This window comes from Sinocyclocheilus grahami, unplaced genomic scaffold, assembly GCF_001515645.1.
Source record: "Sinocyclocheilus grahami isolate Dianchi unplaced genomic scaffold, SAMN03320097.WGS_v1.1 scaffold498.1, whole genome shotgun sequence".
Lineage (NCBI taxonomy): Eukaryota > Metazoa > Chordata > Actinopteri > Cypriniformes > Cyprinidae > Sinocyclocheilus > Sinocyclocheilus grahami.
In genome coordinates, this window is record NW_015505677.1 from 538,063 (window position 1) to 556,709 (window position 18,647).

At 39.0% G+C, this 18,647-nt stretch overlaps 1 protein-coding gene across 2 annotated transcripts in view; it reads left to right on the forward strand.

The window, feature by feature from the left end:
- Window positions 1-599: 599 nt before the first annotated feature.
- LOC107554353 (ETS domain-containing transcription factor ERF-like) overlaps window positions 600-18,647 on the forward strand; it is a 29,567-nt gene continuing 11,519 nt past the window's right edge. For both annotated transcript variants that reach the window (XM_016236840.1, XM_016236841.1), the window contains exon 1: window positions 600-1,097. In XM_016236840.1, coding sequence (XP_016092326.1) covers window positions 1,076-1,097 — 22 coding nt within the window. In that variant the 5' untranslated portion in view covers window positions 600-1,075. The remainder of the gene's footprint in view (window positions 1,098-18,647) is intronic.

An 18,647-nucleotide genomic window follows, 5' to 3' on the forward strand; every position in this document is an offset into this window, starting at 1 on the left:
ACTTTGAGTCACATTAGCAGGGGTGAAGGAACCATTCAAAAAACATATTATTTTTCAAATACTGTACATTATTGTAGGTAGTACCAAGTATGCGCATGGACTGTCTTGAACTCCATTCATGTTTATTGTAAGAAAAGAGCAGTACTGATATTCTTCAGAGTTCCACTGAAGAAAAAAAAAGACATTTGGATTTGGAACAACGCGAGGGTGTGTAAATAAAAACAGATTTTCAGTCTGTATGTGAGCCATTATTCACTAAGTAACACAACAAGGCTTAATACAAAGCTCGTTTTTAGCAGTGTCAACTTTGAGGAAAGTGAGACCACCACTGACGACCGATTTCATTGGTTTTCGGTCTGTTTCTGTGGGACAACATGTCATCGGCACCTCGCTATGTCGGCTAAGATCGGACGGCGTGACGCCAGCCCCGGCACAAATGGCGAGTGGGCGTGGCTACGTGCGCTCTCCGCCCCTCCCTCCCCCGCTTAGCGTGGGCGGCCCCGTGTGGCTGGAAGAACGTAACACGACACCCCCATAGAGGAGGAGGAGGAGGCAGAAGAAGAGGAGGAGGAGGAAGAGGAGGAGGAGGAGGAGGCAGACGGGAGAGAGAGAGTTGCACGGAGTGAGTGGAAAAAGAAAAAGTCCGTGGAAAGAGAGGAAGAAAAGTGTTCTCTCGGTTGTTTTGATTTTGTCGGCTTCGCCTCATGTTTCAGCGAGAAGCCTTGAATATGCAACTTCGCAGCGTATATAAAGTAATCAGGAGTTCAGCGCGGACACGGTGCTCCTCCATCTGCACGACGCGCTCCGATATCTGACCGTAAAAGAGCGAGTCTGTCCGGCCACTAGGCAACAACGAGCGTCCTCCACGCTGGGGAGGGAAAACAAAACACGAAAACTGCAAACAGGCCGGGGGAGGACGAGTGAAGGGGCTGGATTTGAGGAGGAAAAGTTTACAGAGGAGTTTTGTGTGCGATCCTGAGCTCACCGAGAATTCATCTCTCTCTCTCTCTCTCTTTCTAACTTGCTCTCTTTCTCAGTTAGCACGACTGCTAACGAAGCGGCTATACTCTCCAACATGAAGACCCCGGGCGATACGGGTAAGTTTTCCCACACAACAACAACAACAGATCGGTATAATCCAATTTTAGATTACTGTTGCCAGAAAATCCAATTTTAGAGAGTTTTGAGGTGTTTGTCGTTTTAGAGGAGTTTCTCTCTGGATCTGCAGCCCGCTAATTCCGCTCGGATTAACGTTAGGTGACAATGTGTTTATAATATTCGTATTTTAAGCGACTTTTTTGCGCGCAGACGCAAGTCCGATAAGTATTAAACGTTACGATGTGTGATACAGTGTTGTTGTGAAAGTATTGTGAAGTTAGAAGCTAGTTGGCAAAGTTAGTTTGACTGGGTTTTGGGTGTTTCGTCTGGTTTTGTGTAACGTTAGGCTGATCACTCCGTATTGTGTGACATTTACGGGTGTTTTTGTGTAGCTGTCATTCTGCCTTGTTCGTTGGTGTTGTTGTGAAAGTATTGTGAAGTTAGAAGCTAGTTGGCAAAGTTAGTTTGACTGGGTTTTGGGTGTTTCGTCTGGTTTTGTGTAACGTTAGGCTGTACCGATCACTCCGTATTGTGTGACATTTACGGGTGTTTTTGTGTAGCTGTCATTCTGCCTTGTTCGTTGACATGAAAAGGTTTGCTTATAGGGATTCAAATCGATATTTTAGAGCTCACAACTTTTGAACCGTCCCGATTTAGACAGTCACGTCTGTTTTAGACACGATTCACATGCTATTACGCTTCCAGGTGCATTACACTTTATGAGAAATGTAAAGGTGTTTAAAATGGCTTTACAACCGCTTGTGTTGATCCAGTATGGCATCCACCATTTGCGAGTAACTTTCAGCCATTTGGCCCTGAGAAAGTGGCATCCCATCACAGCGCCTCTCTGTGTGAGCTGGAGGATCTTACACAATGTTTCACATTTATGCTTTGTTTGTGTTTACTGTTGTGTTTTGCTCATTTATGGGGTCTTGTGTCTAAAAATGTAATGTTGAATGTCATATGAATGTTTCACTGGGCTCCAGGTCGTTTAGTAAGTCCTGCTTTTCTTTGTTTACTTTGTATGGAGGCTCATTTTGGATAAGCTGACCATCACTTTTACTTGCTTGATCTAGTTGTTTGACGAGCTAAAACCACTTTTCTGTAACCCTTAAATTGGCAGGAACTTAATAAGAGTTTTAGTTTTGCAGTATGTAATTGTAATATAAACACCCAACATGTCAAAGATATGAACAGTTACCTTGAGTTCAGTTCATGTTACTACTAGTCTAGATAAAGAAAGTGAGTTGATGCCAGTTTTTATACCAACTCATCATGTCCCCCTTGTGTATATTATCTTAAAGTAGTTTTGCATTGTAATCTGTGCCTTACGACCGCTTGGTTCATAAGAACCTGGTGAATATTCATCTGGTTGAATGGAAAAATGCTGCCAGTTCATGCAAGTTCAGTCTCTGTTGGGTGTCTGAGCTCCACCAACGCTGAAGTCGTGGTCTTATGCATTAAACCATTAGCTACTTCTTCCATTCGTACTCCCCCTCATTTGGTCTGCAGTATAAAGTAAGCCATGAGAAAGTGGCATCCCATCACAGCGCCTCTCTGTGTGAGCTGGAGGATCTTACACAATGTTTCACATTTATGCTTTGTTTGTGTTTACTGTTGTGTTTAGCTCATTTATGGGGTCTTGTGTCTAAAAATGTAATGTTGAATGTCATATGAATGTTTCACTGGGCTCCAGGTCGTTTAGTAAGTCCTGCTTTTCTTTGTTTACTTTGTATGGAGGCTCATTTTGGATAAGCTGACCATCACTTTTACTTGCTTGATCTGGTTGTTTGACGAGCTAAAACCACTTTTCTGTAACCCTTAAATGGGCAGGAACTTAATAAGAGTTTTAGTTTTGCAGTATGTAATTGTAATATAAACACCCAACATGTCAAAGATATGAACAGTTACCTTGAGTTCAGTTCATGTTACTACTAGTCTAGATAAAGAAAGTGAGTTGATGCCAGTTTTTATACCAACTCATCATGTCCCCCTTGTGTATATTATCTTAAAGTAGTTTTGCATTGTAATCTGTGCCTTACGACCGCTTGGTTCATAAGAACCTGGTGAATATTCATCTGGTTGAATGGAAAAATGCTGCCAGTTCATGCAAGTTCAGTCTCTGTTGGGTGTCTGAGCTCCACCAACGCTGAAGTCGTGGTCTTATGCATTAAACCATTAGCTACTTCTTCCATTCGTACTCCCCCTCATTTGGTCTGCAGTATAAAGTAAGCCTTATGGTATGGTAGAAGTTTTCCATGTTGTGCGTCGTGTCTGGGACGCAAGTCTGCGTTTTCGCGTAGGCGTGCAGAGGTGGGGTGCTGCGCACGCTTACTAGCTCATGTCAACTCCAAACAGAGTGGGGTTTTAAAGGTAGCAGAACTCACAAAGTGTGATCTTAGTCGTTTTCATTGATCCAGGGCATTTCATTAAGATTTCCTGCATGTGAAGTGCATTGTGGGTAAAAAATACCCAACATGTAGGTCAGGTAGGCTATATGCTGGAGTTGATTTTATCCATCACCCAACCCTTTATTTTAAGACTGGACAGGAAAACAAACAGAAGGTGAAAAGAGTTTCTACAAGCGGAAATGAGCTGTATGGCTAATCTTTGTGCCATATCAAATAGTTCCTTTTAGGCGAGGTGTTCCCCGCGCAGGTCACCAAGGCTTTGTGTTGGAGAGATGAAATCGGTCTCTTTCTTTTGAATAGCTACTCTTTATTAAAGAGTCACCTAAACCAGCTATTTTACCTGCCGGTTAATAGTATTGTGTTGGGATGAAGTCACTGCCGTGCTGCTTTGATCACATGTGAGTTTTTTTTCTACTGTTATTCTAGTAAGTTTTGTCGCAGAATTTGGCTTGGATCACAGATTTATTTTGTTATTTTATTAGCTGTTGAAGTTCCAGTGTGCTTCTCACTAGGGTTTGTGCAAAAAGATATTCCGTTGCATCAGTCGTTTGCACTTTGGCACCCTTGTTTGGCCGTCAACTCTCGCCCAGCTAAGCGCGATATCTGTCTGTCTGCCTTGTGGGCCAATAAGTGGCCTATTTTTGGTGCCTTTTTCCAATTGCGTTATTCATTATATCAACAGTTTGCCACATGTGGGTCTCACATCTGGAACCGGGCTCTCTGTTGTCTCTTCCAGCGTATGAAGTTTAAGGGACCCACATGGGCAATTAGCCAGCGCTTTGGGAGGGTGGCGGTGGGTGCCATTATTTTTCAAAGGAGGGTCTGGGTCAGGTTGGGCTGAGCGTAGGTGTTGGTGTTTAATTACTCATTCGCTGCAAGGTATGATTCACTGTTCCATTGGCAAGAACGTGCCATGGGTGTTTCTTTTTACTATTTGGATGTTGTTGCATATTATTGTTTTTTTTTTGTTGCAGTAGCAGTAGTCAGTAAGATGAGTGTTAATACTAAATTCACCCCGAACCCTTCAGTTTGTAAATGCAGCTTCTCCATAACAAACCATCTAGTATGGAGGAACCTTTTGTTTCTTTGTTTTAAATGTTTGGATTCTTTTTCGACAATGGATCTTGGTTTTTTGAGTTAACATGTAATCATCTTACTTGTATGACTGAACCTGTCTAGAGTCGCTCAGGAAGTGTGCATGCGATTGGTTGGTGTGTTTTATGTGGCTCGGCAGATTGTTTCCTGGCCTGTGTTTTTTCCTGGAAACACCGTATAGACAAACATCTAACCCAGTCACACAGTGAGACTCGTATACTACGATTTGACCTATAGTGACACATTTACTTTCTTCTTAAATATTGAGCTTCCTTTCAGAATATTTAGAGAATTATCCTAGCAGAAGTGAAGCTTAGATATCAGCTGCCAGATACTTTTAAAGCTTCCTTGTCACATCTGTAAACTTTTTTCCCCCCCATTAAACACATGAGTTATCATTTTTCCTTTGAAAAAGGATGACTTCTGCCAGAGCTAAAGTTAGTTCAAATAGAAACCTCTGTCCTAAATTTTCATATATAGTAGAAAAGCTTGTGATGAGTGCCTGTTGTCATAGGACATCCTGTTGGGTTTGTGCAAGGCATTTTCCAGCATCTAAAGATGGATTCAATCACCGTGACCTAAATATATTGGCTCATCTCAGTTCAAAAGGGCTTGAAATATCTTCTCTTTTAATCTTTCTTGAGTCAGTCTCATTTGTTTTCCTGTCTGTAATCTCAGATCAATACCTTTCTGTCGGATTCAAGCTAGTTTTCTTGAGATTCATGGTTGATCTTATGATGAACAGTGCAGTTTGTAACGGCGTGCTCATCACATGTGACTTCTTTTTCTTTATAGTACACAGGTGGTGTAAGGTTCAGGTGGCGCTTTGTCATCTAACGGCACACCTTTCTTTAATCTGCATTTCAGAACTCAGGTGCCCGTGTTTCTAATGCCGTGCACGCTGGATCTTTGTGTCAAGCAGGTTGCTAACCGAGGTTTGAGCTCAACCAACTTGTGGAGTGTTGTGTCTAGTGGAGACCACGGTTTGGTGGGAACTCTGAGGTTTTGTCGAGACTGTGGCTGACAGTTTTTCCCCCCGTGTGTGTTTGTCTGTGTTAGCGTGTGGCTTTGGCCGTCCTTTTGGTGTGTGTGTGTGGTCATGCTCGTGTAACAATTTGTGAGTATGTGATGTGTATATTTTCCTTGACATTTTCAAGAGCGTTCCCATTTGGAGTTTGTGCCCAGGCTTATGGTGAGGGAAGTTGTGAAGTGCTAGCGAGCATTTGAGAGTTTATTTTCAGTTTAGAACTCGATCTGAAAAGGGCAAAAAAATTAATTCCTGGGTTACTAGGTTGGGAATTTTTGTTGGCGTCACAAACGCCACAAATCAGGTTTTTATGTCACATTATATTGCACACTGCAGGCAAACAAATTATGGCAAGTAATCAAACACACTTGTCTAAACTCTCTATCTCTCATATGAAGTGTAGTAAATCAGTTTCCTATTTGTTGAAGTAAATCAGTTTGTTTGGATTGTTCATTACAGTGAACTAAAAAATAATGCTTCTCTGTGCAAATCTCTGTTTTATGTTTTCTTTTTTTTGTACAAAATATTTGTGCCTTTAAATACTGTGTTTTCAATGATAGTCATAAAATTAGAGTTTTTTTTTTTTTTTTTTGGGTATGCATGAGTCTGAATGGATGACTGGTCATCCAACAACTGAGTAGTCAATTTGTTTTAAACACTTTTTTTTTCTTATTTTTCTTTTAATATTTCAATTAGAGTTATTGTATTTCAGTTAAAGGGGTCATATGATGCGATTTAAATTTTTCCTTTCTCTTTGGAATGTTACAAGCTCTTGGTGCATAAAGAAGATCTTTAAAGTTGCAAAGACTAAAGTCTCAAATCCAAAGAGATATTCTTTATAAAAGTTCAGAGTCAACCACGCCTACCTAAAACAGCTCGGTCTAACACGCCCCCACATATCTACATCACTATCTGGGTAGATTTGCATAACGCCGCCCAGATGTTCACGCAAAGAAAGAAGGTGTAACTTTTATTCTCGCTGTAGTATTGTTGTTGCCGCCGCCATGTCGTGAAGGCGCTGTGTGTTTCGTTGTGAAAGCGAAACTACTTTGTTTGGCCTTCCAAAAGAGGACGATATCTGCTTCGTCATGCCTGGAGCTGATCCATGCAGGTTGCTGAGGAAATAAACCAACTTTGCGCTGTGGATCACCGGATCGGCTTTCACCGCGTGAGTCCTGCCCGGGGTCGTCACATGTGGTTGCCGCAAGCCTCCTTTGTCGAATCCGCCAGCCGCTCCGTTCTCAAACCCGCCGCCTCTGCTCACTCTAGCCCTCCGGCCATTCCTCACTCTAGCCCCCGGCCTCTGCTCACTCTAGGCCGCCGTGTGTGATGCTGTGTTTCATTGTGAAAGCGAAACTACTTTGCTTGGCTTTCCAAAAGTGAACACGACTAGAAATCAGTGGTTAAGTTGTATTTACAACACTGTTCCAGAACACTTCAACCCAAATATTCAGATGTGTGCAGCACATTTTATGGAGGACTGTTTCCTGATCCTGGTAGAGTAGACTACAATGCCGGCTGTTCTGACTCACAGATTGTAAGTACGTTTTTTTATGTTTAAAGCGAGTTTTTTGGGCAGTGTAGAGTAGGGCTTGTTGTTTGTAATTTCTCCATTCACAAATGCAGGCATGGTTTTATGTTTACGCAGCGCGATGCAACGCAACGCGTAAAAAGACAGGATAAGTCATTATAATCCATAATTATGTCCCCACTGGATGCAACGAATGCCTCGTTTATAATGGGTTTTCATGTTTTTGAATCATCGCTCCTGCCTGACAGGGCATCATCACAATATGGTAATATTTCCGTCACACGCTTGAGGTATTCGGCCAATCATAACGCACTGGATAGCTGGCCAATCACAGCACACACCTTGCTTTTCAGAACGATGAGCTTTGTAAAAATCGACGTGTTTCAGAAAGGTGGGGCATAGAGGAGAAACAATAATGTACAGTATGTGAAAAATAATGTGTTTTTTGAACGTTAAACCGCATAAACGCATTTCATTACACCAAATACACAAAATAATGTTCTTTTTAGCAACATCATATGACCCCTTTAACAGTTTGCATTGTAAAACTCTTTCAGAAGTTACTGTTGTGCTCAGTTCAGTTTAGGGGTGTAAGAAAATATCGATATATGTGAGTATCGCAATATTTTGTTTGGAGATACTTTATCGATTCTCAAAAAGTTTATATCCCGACCGCTAGATAGCAGTCTTCTTATCTCTGAACTTAAACCGTGACAGCGTGTGTGTTCCTCTCCTGCAAGGTTTCTCCCACAAACATTCTAATATTGCACATAATTTTTTGCGCAGCTCGTCAGTGAACAACGGCTCTGTGTAGTTAATGCTGCTCAATGTGAAAGCACACACGTGATAGAGATTTACCGCTGATTACAGAACCGGCTTTCTGACAAGATGCGCATTAAATATCGCATGCGATTTATCGTGCAGCCCTAATAAAACACATCAAATTCATCCTAATTAAAGTACCAAAAACGATAAATCTTATAAGTTCTTTTACTGAAAATGTGTCGTCAAATGTCAGTAGTGGGATGAAAAGAAAAACTGACCAGTTTCAGCATCTACAATGTACATTTAAATGTTTTAAACCATGACTCTTCATGAAGATGTAACGATTAACCACGAGCCGGTTAAAAATCAATTCAAATATGTGACGATTCAAATTGGTTGAGATGCTAAACAAATCGCGATTCAATTAGAGGTAGGATTTATATGAATGTATGTCTGAGGGGAACTTACTGACTTTAGAAAAGTTAAGATGGTAATATTTCTTTTCATCTTGCCTCTGTATAATGCATATTAAAGTTCATAAGTGCAGCGCTGCTTTGTTTACAGCGGAAACCAAGGAAATGCTTTAAGCGCCACCTGCTGGCAGAGAGTGAATCTGCGTCTCATTCAGCTCAGCTTTCATGCAGATATTTTTTATGTATACTTTCAGAAAACTGAAGTCAAATCATTCAGTTTTTGCTTCAAATTTCAAAATTATACAACCTAATTTAGATTAAAAACTTCATGCTGCATGTATGCAGCATCTTTGTTTGGATCATGATTAAAATGCAGTGGTTGCCTCTAATTTTAAATGGAAAGAGCACAGACAAAGCCTTATTTTGTTTATATGAAGAGATTTATTTTATTTGTGTTACTTATTTGATTTGGGGCTTGTTTTAAAATTTCAATTTAGTTTTGTTATTTACATTTACATTATATTAAAATTTTGTCATTTAGCAGACGCTTTTATCCAAAGCAACTTACAAATGAGAACAATAAAAGCAATCAAAACCTATATTAGTATATTATTATAGTGTTATATTTAAATTTCACAAAGAAACATGCAGCATTTTGTCCAGACAATAATAAGAGGACACATTTAATTTATAATTTGTCTTAAATCTCATTTTGTAAATAAATAAAATCAAAATCGTGAAATCAAAATCTCGAATCGAATCTTGCAGGTCATCCCTCCTCTCGACCATGATCAGTCAAATCTTAACTTTTGCAAGCACTTAATTGTTCCCCCTTTACTCGTACTGCACAAAAAGTGGTTCAGTAGCGTTGAATGTTACAGGGACAGATTAATGCAAATGCAGATTCCACTGTGTTCTGGTTGAAAAAATAATTATATATATATATATATATTTGTAAATTTTTTTTTTTTTGCTAAGGTTTGCATAATATGGTGTGTTCTAAATGACAGTTTTCCTAAATGTATATCCTATTCTCCTATTCTTAAAGTAAGAAGTATCCCAATATATCGTCTTTCTTGCAGTATCGCAACATATTGTATCGCAACCCCTGTATTGTGATACGTATCGTATCGCCAGATTCTTGCCGATACACAGCCCTAGTTCAGTTGTTTCTGTATGGTTTTTCTAGATTTATGTTTTTGATGCACATTTATGTGTTAGAATGTTTAATTTAGAACCTGAATTACTGTTTTCATGCAAGACTTATTGATTACGTGTGTATATGTAAAAAAAAATCAGTTTAAACAGTTTTTTCCTCATAGCTTGTAGTGAACTGTTTCCAGAGTAACTGTAGTTGAACAATTTTTAAATATGCAGCTTATAGTTTTGTCAAAAGTACTGTCCCCAATCAAGTGAATTGCATTTGAACTAATTTTTTTATTTGTCTTTTATAGATTCTATTCTAAGACTCTAGATTCTATCATTTAAACTATTATGTTTGTTTGAAGTGTGTGTTTTGTGTGCACGTGTATGGAGCACATAGTTTATTATTGGGGCCCAGACCCCCCACATTCCACTTTAATGGCTGCTGTCTGTGTTGCATTACACACACACACACGCACACACCAGCCTACGCTCAACGAGGCGGCACACACACGTTCCTAATTCTCACAGTTGTGCGCTCTCTCCGTCTCTTGAGCTGCCATCTTTGTGGTGACGCCACTTTGACTCGCTCCCACTTTTATTTTTATGCAACCAATTTATTTTTGCAGGCAGAATCCAGTGTTAGTGCAGCACGGCTGGGAATAGAGAGACAGAGAGGAAGGCAGTCAGTGATCATGATTGATACTACATAGGGTCACGCAGGTTTGATCTGGGCTCCTGATCTGAGTCGCGGAGGTCTGCGTGGAGGATAGAGTACTTTCAGAACCTGTCAATGGGTTTCCGATTCCGTGTAGGCCACTGAATGTAGCGGTGGAACTTTCAGCCACTTTTGCAGAACAGTGGAAATTAGAGTATTAGCAGATGAAATTATTTGCGAACCGAATGTTTTCAGTGGGATTCTGATGTCTCGTGGCTCTTAGGTGATTTCCAGACCTTTAAAGCGTGTGGTTTCGAGTTGAACGACCTATAAAGTCATGCCGGCCTCAATGGGACATTTAGCCTAATTCTAACTTCATCAAGAGCTAGTGGCTGTGACTGGCATGTGGCTGTGCATAGTTTGCGGAGGCCTGATGTCTGTGCGCTAATGGAAAGCTTGTAAATGAAAGGCCCATTAGCAGCGAGGGTTTTCGGTACTGCAGTCTTGGCCCGGGGTGGGAGAGAAAACAGGGAGCGACCGTGGAGACGGCATTCTAATCCAGCAGCTGGAGCCATGGCGTGTGCCGTCAGCAACTGTGTGTGTGTTTGTCTGCATTCGTCTTTGGAGGAAAATGAAAGTGAAGACTGAGTCTAGAGACTTAACCACAACACAGAACTTGAAAAGAGGCAATCTATTGACTTCTCGTTCTCGGCCCCACACCGCCACCTCTTTTTCCACTCCATCGCACACTGTAGATCAAGGAGACAGATTATCTGTATTTTGACTATAATGTAGACTGTTGGCACAGGTTGCTCGTTGCATTATTTTCATACTGTTGGGTAGTGGAGTCTATGCTTGTGTGTGGAAAAATCTAGATTTTTTTTTCAAGTGTTTTTCAAAAATGGTGTTTCATGTAAAAAAAAAAAAATGCAATATTCAGAAAAAAAATTTCAATAGGAAGGAATCATATGTCGGTACCATATTTACTATCAGCCGATTTATTTATTCGTTCATTCATTTTGGTCAATATTGGGTATTTTTATTCATACTAATTTTGCATATCATACTAATTTCTCCTATTTTTACATTTGATTATTTTTTTCCACTTTTTAAACACTCACTTAAAGTTAAAATCTTTAAATATACTAATAGTTTAATAGCACTGTTCAATTTAATTTATACTGTGCATTATAATGTTGTGATGCGTAATTTCTGTTTTAGCATTTAAATGTTTAATTTACATTTTTTTTTATCAAAATAAGTAATAAAACAATTTTTTGTTAATTTTTTATGTTTTATTTTTTTATTTATTTAGTTAAAATGCTATAGTATTGTATTAAAATGCTAATCTTTTATCACTTGTTTATTATGTGTCACGTTTCACTCTGTCAACTATGAATTAGCTTTTCTTTGCTCTAGAGATGCTGCTATCTGTGTAAACCTGTTGCTGATGCCAGTTCTGTCAGTGCTTTTCAATTTCATTTGCATGTCGTCGTACGTCTGTAAACTTCAGCGATGGCCTTCATGGAAATAGCCTGCTGTGATCAATCTACCTTGACTTATTTACAGTTAAAGTGGTAATGCCACACTCGCGGCATACAGGCAAGTGTTATTGTTCAGTCAAATGAGCTAGTTGTGCTGTGTGTCGACAAACAAATCCTAAATTAAAACTGTCGAAGTGTTTACCTTGCAACCACGCTGTTGAGAAAGCTTATTATTTACTCCTTTTCCTCTGCCTAAATATAGAGCCCACAAAGAATAGGAGGAAGGGAGGGAAGTGGGCGAGAGATGGAGAGAAACAGAACGAATGAGCACGGGGGCCCTAAACATTTCTGAGCCTTTAAATACAGACCAGAGACGCAGAGGATGGCGTTTTTGTTTTCTTTTTCGTACTTGCGTCACGGCTCTGCCATAAAAAAGAGCTGTTGCAGCTGAACGCTAATCGCAAACAGAGACAATGGCAATACAACCCTCTATGGACACCTTGGCAATTGAATCGCCATTGGCTAGTACATGTTTTTGTTTACTCGCCAGACTGAAATACTATACTATACTATACTAGACTATAATTATATAAAGTTATGCCATTTTACAAACATATATAATGTTTGTAAAATGGTACAGCTTTTTAAATATCTGAAAGTACACTCTTAATATCAGTCAGTCAAGCATTATAATATGATAATCAAGTATTATTTAATAATAGAAGTTTAGTAATTAGAATTAAAACTTGGTAACCATGAACGTGGGACTGGTGCTGGTGCTTTTTTTTGGTCATTCAGTGTTCCTGTAAAAAAATAAGAACGAACAACAATACTGATAAGATATTATTATTATTATACGAATTCTACTAATAAGAACAATATAAAAACGTACTAAGGATTAATGAGCTACTGGAATCATGAATATTAATCAGGTTATGTGCGTTTGCTCGAACTGATTAGCTGAAATCAAAACAGGGACGATAATAGGTGTCGTGCACCTTCACACTAGAGTTTACGTTACGCCAAATACACAAACGCAGGTGCGCAGCGCATCCATTCAGATGAACTGAAAAATATCACTGATCGCTTGACGGAGAGTGAAACTCTGAAGCGCTCAGTCAGAGTGTTCTGTGAGTGAAAATATATCTGTGCTAATCATATACTCAGCCTCCAACTCACACACTGGCGAGTAAAATCTGAGAATTTATTAGCCATTGGCTACTATTAGACATCATTTAGTCACCCAGAGTGAAGATTTAGTCGCATATGCAAGTGATTTGCTCGCAATGTAGAAGGTTGCAATAGGTGCTGTTTTTAGAGACTTTACGCACAGAAATGGCAAAAGAATGATGCCAAGGCGGTAGGGCTGTCAAAATGGCTGAAAAACTAAATTCGAATTTTGTACATAAATGTTATCAAAATTCGAATTATATTCTAATTTAAAATGCATAATTTCAGTTAGGGTGAAGAAAGGCTTTTGGCTTCTCTTCTGAGGCCACAAGAGGGCGCATCGAGCAAAATATTACTAATGCACGTTTATTCAAAGCATAAGATAACATGAATATCTGTGAAAAAATTGCATAATGTTTAAAATAATGTTTCTAAACCAATTATAATTAAGTTGCTTAAACAACTATAAACAAAATCGCATCATGTATGTATGCATAGTTTAATACAAAGGGCGGAAAGCCAATCACACAGAGTACATTTTTCATTTAAAAACATGAGATGCAGTGGGATGAGGAAAAAACCCCGCCATAAAGTCTCGAGATATGTTTTTTTCAAAGTTAAACTTGCATTAATTTTACATGGCTTTCTAAACATGTGGCTCCTTTGTGCGAGATGCGAGTGCAACGGTGATAGATGTCCCTCTAGAAAATGTGCGAAATATGTGTTCTGTGTGAACTGCTTGGTTTCAGTTTTGATGTAAGCAATATCTTCTCCGCATTGATGTTCTCTTTTTCCGCAATATTTTTAATAAACAATGCAGCAACGCCGCATCTAGTGGCTTCAACTGGATAGGCTAACAAAAACATTAAAATGCAACGACACTTACATCGACTGGCTGCCTGTTTGCACACCTAAAATGTGGATTTTTATTTTAAATTCGACGAATATTCTAAATTCGAATTTTTTTCTGACAGCCTTACAAGGCGGTAGGGGTGTAACAGTACACAAACATGATGGTTCGGTACCTACCTCGGTTTTGACGTCACAGTTCGGTTTCGGTACAGCAGAGAGAAAAAATTAATCACAAAATTGCTTTTTTAATATTAAACCGTGGTTTACTGAACAAATGGCTGTTTCTTTAAATAAATTTGAAATTAAAATTTTCTTAGAGATAAAAATCCACCTCGGATTCTGCTCTAAACTATAGGTAGCCCTTTTACATTACTAAGGTTACAATTAACAGCAGAGCCCAAACTTAAATTTAATTACTATTCATTTTTATATAATGATCAACACACAATTGTGTGCAAACATGTAAATTGCACATAATGCAGATTTTAAATTAACTTAACACTTGTTGTTGAAATATAATTTACAAAGTGCCTCTCATAACTCGTTTCATAACAGATTTATTTAAACATTAAATAATTAAGACATTATAAACGGGTAAAGTATAATAAGAGTATAATCTAATATTTAGCAAAATGCTCTTCTTTAGACTTCATTTATAGCAAACTAACGAGCTGTGGACTGATGACGTGCCTGAGGTAAAGTAAATGCTACATGACATTTTGTTTACAAGCTGTTTTATTGACATCTTTATTTCGTGTTAAATCTAGTAGTAAAGAGGAATGGATGATCGCGCTGCATTTGAACGTTTATACAGCGATCTATCCCACCACATCAAAGAGCGTTAAAACAGCATTTATTGTTTGAATTTCCTGAAAAGAATGGATTTAATTTGAAAGATGAGAATTAGTTTCTTATCAAAAGTAACAATATATAAAACTGAAAGTTTCCAATGAAGTTCTGCTCATGCAGTGTATTTTACGCTCATGTATGCTATATTTGTACATGTGTACCGAACTGAAAGACCCGTACCAAAAATGGTCAGTTTGAATACATGTACTGTTATACCCCTAAAAGCCGGATATTAGCATCCAATTTCCTCGAACTTGCATGTAATGCTCTGTTCATCAGCTGTTTTGTTTGTTCGTGCCGGTACAGTTTGTACAGGAGCTTATGTCATATTGTTTTTCTAAGTGTGTGTTTAGGGCCCTGTCAAGCGAGGGTTTCGTCTGGCGGTCTCCTGACTCCATACCCATTAGTGACAGTAACCGTCAGAGAAACAGCAGTCCCAGCAGAACCCACAGACACCAGGGGACGTGCCTGTTTTAGCTGTTATTGCGCTTTGATTGAGCGTGTTTGTGTGCACGCGCTAAGTTGTCTTGTGGGCTTGTGGTCTTATGTGAAAAAAAAGTGTGTATTATGGAACACTGGTTTGTTTGGAAGTACCTCATAGAAGTTTCTTGTAAAGTCATTCCTCAGCCTTCACCAGAGTCTGACGTGTTTAGCCCTCGTCTGGGGTTTATTTTATGTCCCTTCTTCTTATTAAAGGACGTCTACCTGTTGATCATCACCATATTGCCAATTTTGGCTTTCTCATTCATTTTTTGTAAGGCAAACATCCCTGTTACAGTTGCTGGTTAGAGATTTGAACAAACCCCTAAGCTTATGTATTCAAATTTGGCACATAACTCATCCTGCTACAGTCAAATTGTGTGGCGTATTGAGTACTTGACCAAGATTTTTGATACAATTTTAAATAAAAAAATGTTTAGTAAAGACTTACTCTGAAGCAACCACTGCAACAAAATAGCAATAAATAGACTTGGCTACTTAAAGGGATAGTTCACCCACAAATGTAAAGTTTGACATCTTCATATATTGTAAAATTAAATGATAAACTTATATGATGTAATTGTATAAAATTCATTCATGTCATTTCAAACCTTTAGACTGACTGACTTGTGCAAAACACAAAATGAGGTATTTTGAAGAATGTTTTGTCCATACAGTGAAAGTCAATGGGGTCCAAAACGACTTTAGAGCCCATTGACTCTAATTGCATGGACAAAAAACACAGAGACATTTTTTGAAATACAGTCTTCAGTGTTTCAAAGAAGAAAGTAAGTCATACAGGTTTGAAACTACATTAATGAATTTTCATATTTGGTTAAACTGTCCCTTTAATCTTTCTGTGTTGATTAGAATCAAATTTACTTTGGATATTTTAGCTTGTGCGTTTTGATTTCATTAATTGATTAATTGCATTCAGTTTTTCTCTCTCTCTCTGCTATACGTGTATTTATAGCACTAAAGTGTCTTGTTGCTAGGAGATGGTGTGGGAGCCAGGGACCCAACGCACGAGAGAGAAAAAGGTATGAGTGTGGAGGGAAAAGGCGCACTTCTTGTGAATGCTGAATGACAAATACACTCACGCATATGCCGTGAGTCAGCGCTGACGCGCACACGCTGTGGGAAGCTTTGTGTTTCTGTGTGCCCACTCGCTCGGTGGAGGTCTGGTCCCACAAACACACAACTAATCATATATGAGCCGTTTAGTGTGACAGGTCTTGTTAAAATTTGCATGAATGGTGGGAAATGCATTTAACTTGAGGATCTGGAGACTTTTCGAAGTCGCATTCCTATAAACCTTTTTGAAAAAGGAGCCAAAATTACAGCAACAATTGGGGTTTGGTGGGGTGCATTGTTTTTTTATTTTAGTGCACATTTTCAACTATTCTTTATCATTTCTAATGCAGTTATGCCAGTGTTTCCTGAATGTTCACCACACAGCAAAAGGAATCAAGTCTTTGAGTTTTACTCAAGTTGTGAATACGAGTTTGCAGTCTGAATTGAATGTTTTTACTTCTGCTAAATAAAAGCGAAAATGCATCTTTCTGTTGAGTTGATTCAATAGCAAATGACTCTTATGAGCTGGTTCTTTTTAGTGAATCAAAAACATACAACGCAACCTGTGTAGTTCATTCACGATTGATTGTCTCTTATTTGCTGGAATCAGAAGCATTGTCTGATTCATGATTAAATGACTCTTATGAGCTGGTCTGAATCAACCCGACGTATCCTTCACTGAATGAACTTGCTAAGTGGTTACCGAATCAACGTCTGACTCACTCATTGAACTGTTATTATTACTTTATACATGAGCCACAATTGTGTAGGCTACTTAAAGTTTGTGAAACTTAAATCACTGACTTGTTGCTAATATAACTCTGTGTTGTTTACCTCAAGAAATCTAACTGATCTGCTGCTTTTTTCAGTTCTGTATCTCCGATCTGCCAGATCTCTCAACCAAACATCTCAATCATGAGTCAAGCCACATTGCCGACTGTTCAGCAGTTGTCACGGACAGTTAGTACCAGCCCACGGTGTCCAAGTCATCCTACCGCCCCCCTGCTCAGCGTGGGTCCCTGCAGCACATGTGTGCGGTTGGCAGTGGCGGTAATGCTGAGCTGTTCTGCGTTCGATGCCTAACACGGTGATAGGCTTTAATAGCAGCCAAGCTCTAAACCGTCTGAAAGGGGCAGAGGTGTAAAGTATTTGAGTAAATGTAATTAATTACATGAGGAGTTATTATTAATTACACAAATGTAATTAATTACATTTGTGAGGAGAGCAATCACATTTATTTTCTAAAACCAAAATTATGTATACCTGTATATATATATATTAGGGCTGTGCAAAAAATTGAATCCGATTTTCATGCGCATCTCGTCAGTAAAGGCACTCCTGTGATTAGTAGTAAATCTCCAGCACGTGCTTTCAGATGGAGCGGCATTTACTACACAGAGCCCTAGTTCACTGACAAGCTACACAAAATCACGTTCAAAATCGCTGGCGATTCATTGCCGATTTTGAACACGATTTTGTGTAGCTTATATATATATATATATATAATTTTGGTTTTAGAAAATAAATGTGATTTGCTCTCCTCACAAATCAACACTTTCTAGTTTTCACTGGCATGTCTTTTTGACTTGTGCATCTTTGAGCCTATATTTAATATAAGTAAAATACTTCAGTACTGTTAAAATCGGATACTCTTAAGACTTTTACTCAAGTTGTTTTGGAGTAATTTTCTCTGTAAGGTACTTTTACTCAAGTATGGTTTTCAGGTAATATTTACACCTCTGGAAAGGGGCATTCCAGTGAACACAACAACACGTCGTGCGCCAAGACCCTCTCTCTCTCTCTCTCTCTCTCTCTCTCTCTCTCTCTCTTCCTCTCTCTCTCTTTTGTGTGCGAGTGTGGGAATTATGCTGTTATTTTCAGTCGTTCCCACCTGACATAGCGTCCCTGAGAGATAGAATCTTGGTTCATTGTTTTTTTGCTTTGATTTAGTTTTTTCTTTCTTAATAGGACATTGTGTCTAATTGAGAGAAAGTAGAAATACTTCACCTCGTTCGGGTTGAGTCTGCAGACTTTGCTTTTTCAAACTCGTCCAAATATGCCAAAGGCAAACGCTCTCAGGTGTTTCTCCGATGTGTTTGACATGCTTGTTTCAAAGAGCTTTTCCGCCGTTTCAAGATGTCACGTTGACTCAGCGTTGTGCATGGATTCGTAATAGGTCTGTCACTTAGCACGTTGTGTAACCGTCTGTCCATGTTAATGTCTCAAAGAACAGTTTCTGTAATGAGACAGAAGACCCTTAAAGTCACGGCCGTGTTTTTGTGTTGCCTCCAGCGGCCTTCTGCTTCTTTTTCTGCAAGTATTGAGTCTAATAGTAGAGGCTGTGTACCATCTGTGTGTGTGTATGAGTTTTATTTTGACTACTGCCTCAAGGATTCGGGATCGAAGCGCTTGTTAGCTAGACACTGTGGCATTTCTTACAGCTTATTTAGAATCGGAGGTGGTTGAGAGATAAATAGAAATTGCATACAAACTAAAATCCAGAGAGTTAGTCTGCATAAAGGCCTAGAGTCTTGGAAACACATCGTTCCCTTGGCTTAATGTCATTTAATAGACAGCAGAAGTTATGCAACCCCTTA